The 16,050-nt window shown below is 55.6% G+C and overlaps 1 protein-coding gene across 4 annotated transcripts in view; it reads right to left on the bottom strand.

Moving 5' to 3' along the window:
- The window catches only part of TNRC18 (trinucleotide repeat containing 18), a 55,446-nt gene that overhangs the window by 26,000 nt on the left and 13,396 nt on the right, over nucleotides 1-16,050 (bottom strand). For 2 of the 4 annotated variants that reach the window (XM_059484449.1, XM_059484451.1), the window contains exons 3-11: nucleotides 11,090-11,215; nucleotides 8,899-10,698; nucleotides 5,745-5,847; nucleotides 5,152-5,357; nucleotides 4,455-4,601; nucleotides 3,780-3,964; nucleotides 2,603-3,026; nucleotides 1,160-2,107; nucleotides 345-520 (exon numbers count right to left, since the gene is read on the bottom strand). In XM_059484449.1, coding sequence (XP_059340432.1) covers nucleotides 345-520; nucleotides 1,160-2,107; nucleotides 2,603-3,026; nucleotides 3,780-3,964; nucleotides 4,455-4,601; nucleotides 5,152-5,357; nucleotides 5,745-5,847; nucleotides 8,899-10,698; nucleotides 11,090-11,215 — 4,115 coding nt within the window. The remainder of the gene's footprint in view (nucleotides 1-344; nucleotides 521-1,159; nucleotides 2,108-2,602; nucleotides 3,027-3,779; nucleotides 3,965-4,454; nucleotides 4,602-5,151; nucleotides 5,358-5,744; nucleotides 5,848-8,898; nucleotides 10,699-11,089; nucleotides 11,216-16,050) is intronic. The other 2 variants (XM_059484453.1, XM_059484452.1) reach the window with 2 other exon arrangements.

The following is a 16,050-nucleotide window of genomic DNA, read 5'->3' as shown; positions in this document are numbered from 1 at the left end:
ACAACTTATCAGCCTCTTCCACAGGAAAGGGTCAGCAAATTAAAAATAAACAAGGAAAAACCCTGCTGCCACTATTTTTATTTATCCTCTGGTCAAAACGGTAACACACAGGTTCCTCTGGTTTCACATTAAAACACCATTTCCAGGGCTGAACCTTGACTAACAAACAAGGGAAGAACCTAAACTGCAGCCAGGATGTGACATGAGGGAACAGCCAGCTCGTTGTGCTGAATGCAGAGGGGCAGCAGAGCCAGCACGAGCCCCCAGACTGGGGCTGGGACAGTGAGCTGTGTCAGTGGGTGCACTGGGGCTTTCCAGGCTCAGCCACACTAAGAGCTACTTACTGGCTCATCTTTCTTCTGCATCCAGCTGTACTTTTTGTTGGGATTCAGCTCTCGAGGCAGCCGGATGGTTTTCAGACTTTCCATAAAGGGGGTGGAAAGCACTTCCATGAGCATGTGGGTGCTGGCAGCCAGCAAACTCTCCAGCGTTGGCCGGACAGGGAAACTCTCTGGACCTGCTGAGAAAGGCAGGAAAAAAAGCTACAGAATCTCTACATTCCAAGACTGCTTCTCCAGCAGGCACAAGGAGAGGCTGATGGCCCTCTCTTGACTATGGCTGCTCAAGGGGCCCCCCAGCCACCCTTGGCCCCCACTTGAGATCTCCTGTTGTACTCAGCGATGGTGTAACTGGCAGTTCCCATCACTTCTCACCTCAGGAAGTTACTGGAAGGTGAGATTCTTTTCAGGACCTGCCAAGCTCTTGGAAAGCGTCATCTGGAGCTACTGGGGCCTCTGGTGCCAAACCCCAACAGACTGTGGACTCAGTGCCTGCCAGAAGGGTGTTACCCTGGCAGCTCTCAGCAACTGGGGCTCCGTTTCCTCTACACATACCACAAACTGTCTAGACATGGCAAGGGCCTTTGGAAGGGAGAGCAGTACAAAAGCCACACGTAGCTCAGCCTGCTGCAACAAAAACTCTGCTCCAACCCCATCTGAAGTACCAACCACTCCTGCAACTAAGAGCAATGCACTCCTTGCTGTCTTGCTGAGAGAGATCCCACCTGTGACTGCTTCTCTGCCCACATGCAGAGCACAGGGACCATAAGTTGGGAGACCCAGCATGGTCCAGAGTTGATCACTCCCCACTCACAACTTACTCTGCATTTCTTGCTTCCGTTTCTCCAGCTCCATCTCTGCAATTTCACTCAGCAAAGTGATCCCTTGCAGGAAGGAGTGCTCCAGGCTCTGGTCAGTTAACACCTCCACCTTCATCTGGGGTGGAGTGACAGTGGTGGTAGTCAGCAAGGAACAAGCCTGAGGCATTTCTGTAGCAGCCACCAAAGCATTCATCCCAGCCAGCGGGTCACCCGGCTTGATGTCCAGATCTGGGATTTGGCAAGCGATTGCCTCTTCTGTGTAGGAAGGGATCTCTGGTCCCTGCTCCCCCTCCTCAGGAGGCAGGCTGGGAAACTCCCTGGCCCGGGGCACGTCAGCACTCTGCAGATCCATGGCCACAGAGGCCTCCTCCCGCTGGGGCGTCAGGTCCATCTCCGGGGGCTCGCTCTCCGCATGCACGAGCAAACCATCATAGTCCATGTGCATGGAGCAGGTTTCTGCTCCACTCCCGCTCTCTGCCTCAGCCTCTGCCTCTGCAGGACAGGCCACAACCTGGTAGGGAGGTGGGCAGCTCTGGAGGTCTTCCTGGTCCTGCTCCATAGCTCCCAGGGCCTCGCCCTGGTGCAACAGGAGATTGCAATTGTCCACGTTCTGCACGGGGACAGCTGCAGAGGTGCTGATGTTCAGAGTCCCCATGTCCTGCTCACAGATGCTTTCCTGGCTTTCCTCCATCTGCACCTCTGATTTCACCCTCTCTTCCAAGGATTCCTCTTCTGGTGCTGCTGGGATGGGCTCTAGGATTTTGGACGGAGACAGGTGGATGGGTTTGACCTCTGAGGAGAGGTCCATGTGCTCAGAGCCCTCAGCAGGCAGCGGGACGTCAGGAGCCAGCCCATCCGCGTCAGATGCTGCGGGGGGCTGGAGGAGGTAGGGATAGTGTCTTCCAAAGGAGGGAGGCAGGGACTGGAATGGGTATCCAGGGGGGATCTCTGCAAGATATCACAAAGGACAGACTGTGTAATGGCTGGGTCTCCAAAGCACCTTCTCTTCCACGAAGGCATAGAGCTGGTTCCCTTTGCTTCCATCATCTCTGGTCTCTTCCTGTTCTCAAGCAATAGAAGCTTTGGGCACCTCTCTCCTGACCAGGCTGCCACAGACAGCACCCCAGAGGTCCCTTCTGCACCCTTCCAGCACTTTCATGCAACCGGAGAGAGATCTGCCTCCTGCATCCTCTCCCACTGGGACTCCAGCCCTGGCAGAACCAACCCAGGCTCAGCCCACAGGAAGAAGAGAGCCAACAGCCCCAGGCACCCAGGCATCAATCTCGGCCCATCACACCAGCCCTGCTCCTTCCCTCTCCCCTGCCTTTTAGAGGAGCTATGTGGCTTTCCCTAGGGGAAGGGACAGAAGCAGGAAAGAGCCGAGGAGAAAACGGGAGGCAGGCACAAACACAACGGGACTCTGCCAAAGCAGGGCTCTCTTACCTGGGAACAAGGCCTGATATGGACCAGCAGCCTCTTTTTCCAGCTCCAGCTCTTTCTTCTCCACAGTCTCGGGCGCCTCTTCCTTTGGAGGGATGGCAGGGGCAGGGGGTGGAGAGGCAGGGGGTGGGCTGGAGGGATGGGAGCTGGGGGTGGCGGGGTAGGAGTAGGCTGGCTGCGAAGGTGGCTCCTCCATCTTTTGGATCACCTCAGCTTTGAGCACAGACACGGGTGAGGCCCTGGGAGAGAGGGGAGGTGGACTCACAGCCTTGCTGTAGGACGTGGAGGTGCTGGGGGACAGCACAGGTGGTTTTCGGTGCACCAGTCCCGGGGCAGAGGAGGAAAGGCCTGATTTGGCACTGTCCAGGCTCCGTTTGGTCACCTTCTCTTCCATATCCACACGCTGCTCGTTTGCCTTCAACCTCTCCTGTGACAAGAACACAGCAAAACTCAGCACAACATCTGCAAAGTGGCACTGACCAACCACCAGGCAAGACCAAAACAAGGTCTTATCAAATATGCAGTGGAATAAAACTTGCACATTCTCCAAATGCAAGACCATTTGAAGACCAATCTGACAGAGGGTGACACTGATCTACAATAGCTTAGTCACAAATTCCCAGCTCCAGGAATCATGAGAAGGATGTCACAGCTTTCATTTGCATCCAAAGCAAAACATTTCTATTTCCAACTTCCAGCCCACATGTAAAACGAAGCCTGAAAACCAGAGGACCACTATAAAAATGAATGGGTGTAAAACACCCAAATGAGAGCTCATGACTTCCAAAACCTTTTCATGAATGGGATCCCTCTCCAGGAGCCAGTGTGACTGCTGCAAGTCCTGCAGCTGCTTCCCTGAGCTGCTCAAGAGGTTTGTTTGGAGGTGACCAGAGATGAAATCACTCAATTACACAGAGCCATCTCATGGGAAGGAATCTAACTCACAGTGCTGCTGCTGGGGAACTCTTCTGACAGCACTGCTCTACACCAACCCCCCCCAAAACCGACTCCAACTGCAGGATACACCAAATGCTTCATATCCCAGAGACCAGGGCAGAATCACTCAATGCATCCACACCCTTGAGACACACTTGCCACACAGGCACAGCTGCATTTTCTCCCCAGACTCTCCAACTTCAGGCTGGTTTCATGACCAAGCAAGAAGTTCTTGAAAACATACCACGAGCTGGGCACTCCTCTGCAGCTCCATGGCGTGGGCAGCCTGCTGCTGCAGGATGTACAGCTCGTGCTGCCTCAGCAGCTGCTGATGGGAGAGCAGCTGGAGCTGGTGAGCGTGCTGCAGGGAGCTCCTGGTTGGGGGGTACATAGCAGGCCACAGCGGGGGTGCCCGGTCCATCAGCTCTGCTGTGGAATGAGCAGAGATGCAGTCAGGGAGGCAGCAGGGCAAGGATGGATGAAGGATCACCAGGATCACTCAAGGCAATGGTCTCTACAGTCCCAGAGAGTATGCCAAACCCTGGGCTTTGCAGAAACACAACCAGAAACCAGAGGGGAAAGTGTGCTGTGTTCCCCTCTGCAGCCCCAATCCCACCACCCCTGTGCCCTAGGGCCACTGGATTTGCTTTGCTCTCCAGCCCCTGGTTTGATTTCCATGACTGAGCCTATGAATGGATTCTCCTAACCAAGGACTCAAACTCTTCATCCCCTGCAAGATGAAGAGCCACTGCTAAAGATTACCTGTTTCCATCACCTAAGGAGAGGCCCACTCACACCCACCCCACAGCTGTGGCTGCAGGTCCCCACAGGTAGGTATGCTCCTCTCTGGCCCTCTCCAAAGTCTGTTTTCCCCACAGCTGTCAGAGAACGGTCCTCAGGCACAAGTTGACATCCTTACCAAAGTGTGGCAAGTGCTCGCTGGGGATCACAACAAGCTGCCCTGACTGTGGGTCTCTGGCAAACTGGTAGGCAGAGGGGAGAGCTCCCCCCATGGCAGGGGGGAAGCCTGGAGTCATGCCCTGGTGCAGGGAAGGGTGACCAAGTCCTGGAAGAAAAAACACAGAGGTCACAACTCAAGAGATGCAGACAGCTCTGTCACAGACATCTTTTATGAAAAATCCCTTCCTTAGGATTTTTCCTCCTGAGAAGCTGAGAGGCCTCAGGAACAAAATGTAAGCAATGGTTATCTGCTGCTGTGGAATGCAACAGGTGCATCTGTGATTGGCCCACGTTGGTTGTTTCTAATTAATGGCCAATCACAGTGAGCTGGCTTGGACAGAGAGTCTGAGCCACCAAACTTTGTTATTCATTCTTTCTTTTTCTATTCTTAGCTAGCCTTCTGATGAAATCCTTTCTTCTATTCTAGTTTTAATGTAATATATATCATAAAATAATAAATCAAGCCTTCTGAAACATGGAATCAGATCCTCATCTCTTCCCTCTTCCTGGGACCCCTGTGAACACGGTCACACAGTTCCTACCCACACTGAAGCCATCTACTGCTCCAAAACGCCTCCATCCCTTTTCCCTGATGCTTTTCCCTGGGTTTCATTGGTGTGAGCACCCTCTGGACATGCTCCCTGCCAGGCACTCACCGTAGGGATGGCCAGCCAGCCACATGGAGGGGCTCCCTGTCCTGGGCAGCCAGGGGTGGGCTGCCAGGTGCGAGGCGGGGTCTGCAGACCAGCGCCCGGAGCCCGCCAGGGCTGGGCCCCCCGTCACCATCAGGTTGGAGTTCAGACCGTTGGTGGCACAGCTGGACGGGTGTATTCGGGCAAAATCTGCCAGCTCCTTGCTTTCTCTGGGGATGGAGGAGGCAAGAGAGACACAGTGAGAGGAGGGTCCAAGTGATGGAGGAGCCCAGGAGTACGGACCAGCCCGCAGAACCTGTCTTGGCAAACGAGGGTCAATCAGTCTAGGAGAGCTGTGATGGAGATGTCACATGTAGAATAAAACACTCCATCTCTCCAACCCTTTGAAGCAGGCATGGATTTGCAGCTTTCTATTAGGATTTCTCTGCTGAGGACTTAGGATCTGCCTACAGCCCCATGTACCCACTCAGCATCCCTCTCCACACCAGCAACTTTGGTACCTACTCCAGGATGGATGCAACCCTGTCTCCTGTCTGGACTGGCTGTCCCTGAGCTCAGCTTGTGACACTAAGATGTCACCTCCTTCCAAGGCTCACCTGAGCAGCTTCTCCTGGTCCCTCTCCAAGCGCCCTGCCAGGAGGTGGCTGTCCCGGTGGCGGCTCCTCTCGTCCCCACAGTCATCTTCAGAGCGCCCGTGCCCTAAGAGACAACCCAGCACCATCAGACAGGAGAAATGGCCTGGAGAAAGCTGTCCCCTCTCCTCTGGGCGTGGAAGAGCCACTACATCCAAACACCAGTGTCCCCAAGGATGCTCCAGGTTCAAATCCTGAAAGACCAGGCAAGGCTCTCTGTGTGACCAAGATATTCTCACTGAAGCAATATTCTCCTGGTAGCACCCAAGTGCATGTGTTTTGAGGTTCATGTCTCCAAGACAACAAGGAACTACTTGCCACACCAGGCTGGTCTCCCAGGATAGCACAGCCAGCCTCGGAGCACCAGGACCAAATGGACCACTGTGCTGAAGGACAGATTTCCCATCCTGGCAACAGCCAAGATGCAGCTAAATCCTGCACCAAACCACATAGTCCTGCTTCGCACATCTCAGGGAGGAGAAGGATTTTATTTCTGCACTTTCTGAAGCACCTTCTGATCTTGTAAATTAGTCTGGGAGCACTGAGTATGCTCTGAATCCCTTGTCTCTCTGCAACAGGCAGACCCAACAATACAGACCCTCACAAAACCAGCGCGCTCCATCCACTCCACAATTCACCCATTAGCAGCAATCTGCATCCCCCTCGAGACATGCAACAAGAAAGGGTCTGAGAGGCAGGGACACATATGGCAGATGAGGGCAGGAATCCAAAAAGGGGGGCTGGATGTTTGGCTGGAGAAACCACTTGTCCACAATCAGCACAGCTCTTGCAAACACAGCCTGGCATGGCAGCAGCTGCATCTGTGAGAGGTTAGGAGGCACCTTCACAGGAGCGAGCAGCAGAGCCTCGCCTGGCTCTGCCAGCACCAGGTATTGGGGCCACCCTTCCCTTTATCCAAGATCTTCACTCCAGCTGCCTGATTTTAAGCTTGCTTTTCCCTGTTTTTTTCCTTAGCTTCTTTCTTGCATGCTCATTTTTCACACAATTCCCTGCTGCCCCTCTCTGCACCATGCTTTGGTGATACAATCCACTCCTAAATCCCAGCCCTGCTTGCAGAGAGCACTCAGCCTCACAGGACTGCACCCCAGCAGCCCTTCCCAGGGTCCTCACTCTCCTGTCTGGATATGGTTTGGCACATGGGAAAACATCTCGGAACATCAAGTCCATCCTGCTGACAGGCAGTCTTTCCAAGGAGAGCTCTAGTGTGTATTTCCACAAACCTGGACAGCCCATGGGCTTTTTGCTGTCAAGTCTCCAATTCCCTCAGCTTTTACTGTCAGAAGGAATCCAGGAAAAAGACAACATCTCTCCCAGCTCCTTTCCCCAAGGCTCCTTCCACGGGCTCCAGACACAAAACAAAGATGCTTTAAAACCTGGCACACAGCTCTGCCTCCCAAAGGACTCTCCAGGGTCACCACATCTCCCTCACAGCCTGCCAGGACACCACGTGCAGCCCAGCCCAGCCCAGCCAGCCCCTCCCTGACTCACTGAATGATGCCCCACACTGCCTCTGCTGCTCACTTTTACTCCCCAACCTCCACAGCACGGGGCTCACAAATCCCTCTGGAGCCCAAACATCTTTCACTGCTTCTCAGCCAGCACTCCCTTTCCACACCCTGTCCCAGGATTTTCCCCTTTGGAGCCTCTTTTCCTAGTTCTTTCCCCTAATCAATGCCCAGCTGTCTCTTTGGTGTTTCAGCAATATGGAGCAATTCCTTGGAGAGCTCACAGCCTCCCTCCCTTCCTTGGCAGAAGGTGAGTACATCCCCTCCCCCAGCCTTTCATTAGAAACACATTATTTTGTTATTTTATCATTGCTCCTCCCTCTCCCATCTACATCCCTTGTGCTCCTTTATTTCTAGACGAGTTTATCATCTTTTTTCCACCCCCCCCATCCAAACACAAACACTGCAGGACCTCTAATTCCTGCCCATCCTCCATCCCACCAACAGGACAGTCCCTTTTCTGGACAGAACGATGATTGTCCAGACAGTGAATGATCATTCTGTCTATATATATGAACATGACGCACGGACTGCATAGAAAAATTCAATCAGTTATGCATGGAGGAAAGGCTTAGGTCCGTTCCCTTGACAACCAATGCCCGGTACTAAATACTTGCATTTTACTTGCCAAATACTACAGATTAGCCAACTAAAGCCTGCTTTCTCCTTCTTAAAAGGTCTAAACATTCAAGCACCGTCCACTCAGCGCAAGCAAGCTAATGTTATTAGACGAATATCTCCTGGCACACAAAGGGGGGGCAGCATTTGGGGGGCGAGAGGAGGAGAAAAGCAGTCTTGTTTTCTGTCTGAAAGCCAACTGCATCACTTAGCAACGAGCCCAGAGGCCTGCCAGAATTCAACCCTTGTTTGCAGCCTTTTAGTTCGGCTCAGTAAATTACATTGAACACAAGCTGGGAGCGTCTGGGACGATTGAACGGCTGAACAAACAGCTCCCTGTGCTGCCCACGAGCTCCTCGGCCGGCTCCCGGCTGTGGGGAGGGCTCTGGGAGGTGATGGGAATGGGGAGAGGGGCTGCTGCCCCTTAGGGAAACTGCTTCTTGCCACTCAAGTCTGGGAGAGGGGGGCAAAGGCAGAAAAATGGGGAAGGCAAGGGAAAACTGGAAAGCTGAGCATTGCTCACCACTTTGGCATCGCTCCTTGGCACAGCAGAGCCCCGTGCCAGGCAGCCCTCGGGTGTTATCTTGCTATACAAGTCAAGCAGAGGACCAAAATCTCTCTGGTGCCATCCCCCTCCTGCCAGCACCACGGCTTAAATCAAAATCATAGGATTACAACACCAGCACAAAGGTGGTTCGAGAGGTTTCTCTGTCACTCCCTTTGCTAATGAATCAAACTCATGAAGTAGGATTGTCCTCAAAGGGGATGAAAGTGGGGACAGGGGACTGACTGCCTCTTGCACAGGGGGTCTTGCTTCCCACTGTGGTTTACAACACGTCCTTGGCTGGCAAGGGAGGGAAACGCAGCTGAAGATGCCAAACTCAGTTCATGGCACGCAGCCTGCACTGGGTGGTTGCTCTTCCCAGGGAACAGATCCTCCAGGGAAGCCCTGAGACAAACCCTGGGGAACCTACCTTTGATGCTGCTGAGAGACAGCGAGCGGTCCCGGTCTGCCAAGCTGGGCCCCAGTTTGCTGCTGCTGCTGCTGTTGTCCTTCTGCCGGGCCACGGCCACGGCAATGCCCACAGGCAAGTGCCTCACCTCCACCTCGCCCTGGGAGCCGATGCTCTCCCGGCCGAAGGATTTGGCACTCTCGGGTCTCTCAGGGTCCCTCTTCAGCTGCTTTGCAGGCTGCTGCAGCAGCAGCTGCTGCACCTTGGAGGCTCCCAGCTGTGCAGAGTCCAACTTCACGTTGCCCAAACCCCCGAAGGGGCTCTTTTTGCCGCAGCCCTGCCGGGACGCCGTCTCCTTGGCAAAGCTGCCGCTGTACTTGATGAGGCTCTGCATGGCCGAGCCCTCGCCGTGCGAGGCGGGGTGCAGCACGTCGGCGGCGCCCCGCGAGCCCACCACCGAGGAGCGCGGCAAACCGCTGGGGTCAAGGTAGACCTTCTTGGCTTCCTCCTCCACCCGGCTGACGTGGTTGTGCTGCGCGGCCAGCACCGCCATCTGCGTGGTGGCAAAGTTGCCCATCTCGAAGGGCTTCCACTTCTGCTCGGGCGGTTTCAGCTGACCGTGGTCCAGGTGCTGCCGGGAAGAGTCCAAAGTGCCATAGACCTTTGCTGCTTCTTTGGAGCTGGATCTCTGGAAGCGCTCCCGCTCGCAGGGGCGATGCTCTGCCTCCGGACTCGGCTTCAGCAAATCCTTGGAGGCCAGGAACTCCCTGCTCTCCGGAGAGCCCAGCCCCGGCCGGTTGAGGAAGGGCTCTGAAGTGACCTGTCTCTTCAGTGCCATGGAGTTCGTCCTGATCACCGAACCCTTCTCTCTCAGAACCTCCATCCTTTTGGCATCACTGTGACAAGAAAAGTCCTGGGACAAGAGTGTGCGGGAGGCATCTGCAAGGCACCGCTCCGTGGGTGACTGCAGCACCCCCACCTTGCCAAGGTCCTTGTCCTTCCCCTTGTTGTCACGGGCCTGGGAGGCGATTTGGATGGGCCCGCTCCTCTCGTCGTAGGCTTCGACCGAAGGCACGAAGGTGGGGGCGATTACTTTGTGCTCCCTCCCCAGCTCCTTGGCCGGTGGGAAGATGGTGTACATGCTGGAATGGACGGGCTGCGGAGGGAATGTTGTGGCTGGCGTCATCTTCCCCGTCTGCGAGGGGTGTGGGGATGGACAGCTACAGGAGATGTGCAAAGCACCCACGGAGGGCAGGAGGGGCTCCCCCCGCTTCAGCCGCTCCGCGTGGGCGTGCGCAGAAGGCCTCATGTTCTCGTCGTGCCGAGCGGGGTCCTTGGCACAGCGGTCCTGCTCGGCTCCCAGGACCTTCAGCATGGGGTCCCCGCCGCCGTTGCAGTTGCTGAGGGAAGAGCTCTGCAGCGGGTTTTTGGACTTGGGTTCCCCGCCGCCTGCGCCCCGGTTTGGCATGTGCTCAGCCAGGAACGGCGAGAGGCGCTCGCCGACCTTCGCCGCCTTCTCCACCACGCTCACTTTCCGCTCGCTGTCGGGCTTGGTGTCCTGCGTGAGGTCCACCACACTGCGGGGTCGGGGCTCCTCCTTGGGCTTGCTCTCCTTCTTGGCAAAGGGCAGGGGCAGATCGCTCCGGCACGCCCGCTCCTTCCCACCGGGGTCTTTCAGGCCTTCTTTCGAGCTCTTGTGCAGCTGCCCCAGGTCCTTCTCCCGGAGCAAAGTGCTCGACGTGTGGCTGCCCACGGTCCTTGAGAGGGGAGGTTGCGGGTGCAAAGCGGACTGGCCTGCATGGCTGGACAGGTAGAATCCATCTGCAGAGTAAAAGCAACCAAAATTATCACAGGCTTCCAACGCCTTCACTCCTACACAGAGACAGGCAAGAGGTGGGAAACCAGGAAAGAAGGGATTTCAAGGATGTCTTAAACAAAAATGCCCAGGGCAAAGTGGACCAAGCAGGTTCCTCCATGTGGGATGTAAGACAGTCTTGTCTCATGCATACTGGGGCTTCAAGGAGGCTTCCACATCCAAAACCTTGGTACCGCTCAGCCCAGGAAACATCCCTGGCTGACCACCCAAGGCAGTTCCTGCTCCTCACCCCCAACACTCCAGCATCCAGCAGCTCCAGCAGCAAAACAAGCCCAAGGGACAGGGTAAGCACCCAGGGGTGACCGATGGGAAGGGCACACAGGGTCCCAGACTCACCTTTCTGTGACTCAAAGAGGCTGTGCTGTCCCAGCTGGGCCAGGAGCGGACTGCCGGCACTGGGAGGTTCGAGGTGGCTCAGGGGAATGTACGATGGGTAGAGACCGTTAGGCAGATGGGAAAAGCCTGCAGAAAACGGGAAACAGAAGAGGGAAACATGTTTTATCCCGAGCAGCACGCTGCCTTGGAACAAGCGCCGCAGGAGCACAGACTGTTGTGGCTGTCAGTCCCTCGCACGCCAGGAGCAGCGGTGGCGGCAGGGACACAGGCGATGACACACAGCACACACAGCCCAGAGCAGGGACCCCAGCTTCGGGACTTCACTTCAGGTACTGACCCCACACTGCAGGTCACCCAGCTCAACCCAGGGCTCCAACTCTGCAGCAAATGGAGCATGATGCTTCCTGAGCAGAGCCTGACACCTGAGGGCTCTGCAACCAAACCACCTGGCTGATAAGAGGTTTTATCACAAGTACAGAGACCTGTGGGTGAGGGCACTCCCCCGTGTGCTTCCAGAGCCATGATAAGACCCTCTTGCCAGCACGGCTTTGCCAACATAGCTAATTCCCTCTGCAGGTGCCCAGTACTGGGTTCAGGTTTTGGGAAAACACGAGAGCATCCTCCAGAGTAGCTCACATATCCAGACTCAGCATCTTATCCCAGAGGAAGGCAAAACAGAGAAAGTGTGACAAACATCCAGGAGCTGATATGAAAGCAGCATATCCTAACAACCCTGCTGCCAGTGGTCTGAATGTCCTGGACACTGGGTCCCCAGCAAAACCCTCATGCAAATCGTCCTCATCAGCATTTCCTCAGTGAATACAATCACCATAATAGTGGTAATAACACACACTATTGGCTACAGGCAGCAATTCCTCTCCAACACTGCCACCAAACGACACCCGCGCAACACTACAAACCCAACCCTCCCCAGAATCAGCATCCCAGTCCATGCCATAATTTCAAAACTGATTTAAAGCCATCAGGAATATCTGAAGGAGCCAGTCAAGCCCTCTGCAACCCTCCTCCCCTCCCCTCAGCCTGCACTGACAACCAACTTGCCCCAAATTCTACAATCTCACTGAAAGCAACAAGTTTGTCAAGAGTCCAGCATCCAACTGCCTCAAAACAACATCACACCAAAACCCAAGGGGAGACAGAGAAGTTCAGTCCCTGAAGCTGCACGTGGAGCACCATCTGCGAGAGCTAGTCAATATTTCACATTATTTAGACAGCCAGGATCTCTTTGGCGTACATGTTTGCATGCCGGCATATGTGCCTCACCGCCGCGGTGCTCCGCGCAGCTCCTGGCCCGCGGCCATCACCCGACAGATCCCAGCGGCGGCACCCAACACGCCAGCCCTGCAGCAGAGCAGGACCAGGGGAGCTGCTGGGCCCCTGATCTTCAGCTCAGAGCCTGCTTTCCCAGCAGGTAAAACCTGCTGTTTAACCCTGAGCACAGCGCTGCAAAGGCGCTAAGCGTGCATGCAACATTCGGGCCTCTCCTTAGTAACCCCAAAACGTCCGCAATGAAGATTTCCAAACACCTTTTCTTATTCCAGAGCTGGAGAGAGGTGGGTAGAACCCAGCTTAGCTTAGCTGTGAGCAGCTCCATTCCATGCCAGGTATGCCTCGGCAGTGTCACTGTCACTGCTCCAGCAGGGCTGGGCTGGCAACGAGCCAGCATCTGGAGCAGGAGTGACACATTTCCAAGGGAACACCAGTCCCATCTGGCAGAGCACATGGCTGCAGCATGGAAAAGTCCCTGGAGCACCCCATGCCATAGCAGCCCGGAGGCTCTGGCCACAGACATCCCCACGTGAGCCCCTTCTCCCAGCCAGGCATCAATCCCAGCTGCAGCTGCTCCACCAGCACAGGAGGAACCACCAGCACGGGGAACACGGTGAGACACATCCCATGCTGCAGACACCACTGTGCACAAACACCCATGGCATGTCCCCACTTGCATGTGCTGCAAGGACAGGAAGCCACCTGCAGGGCTCCAGGGAAGGGACACACTCCTGGGCTGCCATCAGGCACAGGGACACCTGCACAGAGATTAAGTTACTGATACTCAAAGAGGCATTTTGATACCAGTTACATCCCTGGTCCTACGAGGGCATCTCCCTGCCTTCAGCATCATATTCTGCCCAGGCTGAGTCCCAGCCCCAAACGTTCTGGGGCTTCCTCCCCGGTCAGCATCATCCCATCCTGCAACAGTGACCCAGCCTCAGCTCAGGGCTGCAGAGGAAGGAGGAGGAATGCAAAGTGTCCAAGCTGGGGACGGGTTCAGATGGATAGGTTGGGAAGTGTCACCATGCCAAGCTGGGAAACAGCAGCAGAACTGAGCTGATGCCACCAGCCAACCACCAAAGCCACCTCACACCTGGCAGCTCTTCCCAGTAACTTCCAGAAGCCCACAACAGCAGCACTGCTCCTTGGAGAGGCATAAGCCTAGCACAGGAGCTCAAAGCACATTCCAAAGCTCTGCAGCTGGAGAAACTGAGGCACAGGCAGGTGCAATGACTTGGGGCACCATGCAGCTGACCAGCAGCAAAACCAGAGAACCACTCAAACTCCAGCCTCGGGTCTACCAGTGACACTGTTTTTCCCCTTGCAAAGTGCCTGAAGAAGCTGCACAGGCTGTATTTACCTGGCTTCTTCCCTGCCAGGAACCAGAGCTGGAGTAGGGAGGAGAAATCTGAACCACAGCTTTCCTGGGGATGAGCCCAATGCAAATCCAACCTCGAGGCACTGCCAGAACATCCCTTCCCCTGCAGAGCCCTCCAGCAGCCACGCTGACAGGCTGCTGGCGTACGACTCACACGGAGCCCAGAACCTGCTGCCCCAGTGCCCTGGGCAGGGCCTGGAGGTGAAGCTGCTCCTCCATGTGCCGCGGAGCTGCGCTCGCAGGAGGCGGCCGCGGGTGAGCCGCTGCCTCCTTGGATCTCTGTGCCAGAAAGCGATGCCAAGGGGAGAAATTCTACCGCAGTGAGCAACACACAGCTCACCCCAACCATGGGCATCTGCCAGGAGAAAGGGAGGGGAAAAGGGGAAACCACAACCATCTCCATCTGCCTGGGGCCAGAGTGTTTGCTGAAGCAGCACAAGATCCGCTTTGCCCAGGGACACGGCGACAGGTCTCGGCAGGCTGAGCCACGCTCCTCCAGCCGACCGCTTGCCCAGAGGCGGTCTGGCACCACAGCACAGGCAGGGAGGTGCAAGCTGGCAGCACTGCCAAGCCCAGACTGGCTGTGCCCCCCCTTCCCTGCCAAGTTACACCATGCCAAACACATGCGTGTGCCCATTAGCTCAGCCTCTGACCGCCTGGGAAAGGCACCACCAAAACTTATGTCATGCCAGCAGGGACATGATCCAAATCAGTCCAGCTCTGGGGGTAAAAGGGTTCAGGGCACAGAGATGGTCCCTCAAACCACTTTATCCCTATAGCCAGCAGCCAAAATGCAACCCCTGTGATGCTCCAGTTGCTACAGTGGATGAGCACACCTGTCCTCCTCCCTTGCAGCTCCAAGATTATAAAACATATCTGTTTTGCACAATTGAGACATAAATCACTAAGGGCTGTTATTAGAGGAACTTGGCGGGCGCAGATGTGTCAGCCCACTTACAAACATCTTCTTCATCTTTGCTCAGCTCTCCGAAACGGCGGCACGGGTTCGGGGGAAGAGGTATGGCCTCGGGTGAGTCACCACCGAGAGGGGATGTGACCGATGGGGAGATGAGATAGCAGCGACCGCACAAACCGCACACCAAACGTCTGGAGGCCGGAGGTCACGCTGGGGGAAGTGGGAGGGAAACAGACCCCACGTGCTCAGCCCGCTCGGGGTTGCCAAAGGTCCCTCTGAGGAGGGAGCTGACAGAAAGCACCGCCAGGCAGAGCTGGGGGAAGCAGGCGGGCTGCTACTGGTCACCAAGAGTTTTAAACCTGTGGGGCTTTCTCCAACGTGGCCCCTCACACTTCAAGCCTAAAATTTGGTCCCAGCTGGACAAGTCAGTCAAGCCTGGGTTGTGAAAGAGCCAGACAGGAGGAGGGCATGCTGGAAGCAACATGCTGCAACTGAATGTATCTCCTCCACCGACATAGCTGCGGCCAATGAGCCAGGCTACACGCCTGAGGTGACACGGGTGTGTGCCAGCACTGGGAAAGCTGCTCCAACCCTCCTCAGCTGTAGGCACCTTCAGCATCCCCACTTGCTGCCAACATGCTACAGAGGGGACAGCTCACTTGGACACCCATGAAGGGTGAAGGGCATCAAGTGGGAGCAAATGGAGACACCACTCAATGGGGAATTCACTCTCCCAGTCTGGTTCCATGTTTCCAAACTAACCAAGAGCACCAGCACACCAGAGAGAAGCAGCATCCACAAAGCCTTTGCTCATGCCTCAGGACAGCTTTCCAGTTGGAAAAGACCTTTAATCAAGCCCAGCACAGCTAGACAATCCTGTTGGCTGGTGTGGGAGAACAGGTGGCCACGTGCACTGCTGGCTGCAAAGCACACCCTGAAGCTGAGCCCTGGGCACAAGCCATCCTTGTCTGAGAAGCCACAGCCCTGGCACCGGAAGACCAGTAGCCTCCAGCACCCCGGGAGAAGTGAAGTAATTCTCCCCCATCAGCCCGTTATACATTTCTGCCACTTATGAAATATTTCCAACTGCCAGCATCTCTCCCAATGCTCCCTGGGCCATGATGGATGAGCACATTGCCAGGACTCAGGCTAGCATCACATAGTGCTCTGCAAGGGGCTAAAGCCTGACCCCCTTGGACTCTCCAATATGAGCCCAGCAGGGCTGGGAAACACAGCAGCAAGAATTTGGGTTTATTTCCATGGGACATTTTGAACTCTAGGCACTCAAGGGAGATTTGCAGCCCGGCGGCAGCCAGTTCTCAGCGGGCCGCTGGGCACGGCACAGAGCAGGAGCTGCAGCCGCCCTTGGCCAGG

This window comes from Ammospiza nelsoni, chromosome 17 (assembly GCF_027579445.1).
Source record: "Ammospiza nelsoni isolate bAmmNel1 chromosome 17, bAmmNel1.pri, whole genome shotgun sequence".
Taxonomy (NCBI): domain Eukaryota; kingdom Metazoa; phylum Chordata; class Aves; order Passeriformes; family Passerellidae; genus Ammospiza; species Ammospiza nelsoni.
The sequence above is the reverse complement of the archived record's forward strand: the minus strand, read 5'-3'. Positions and strand labels throughout refer to the sequence as shown.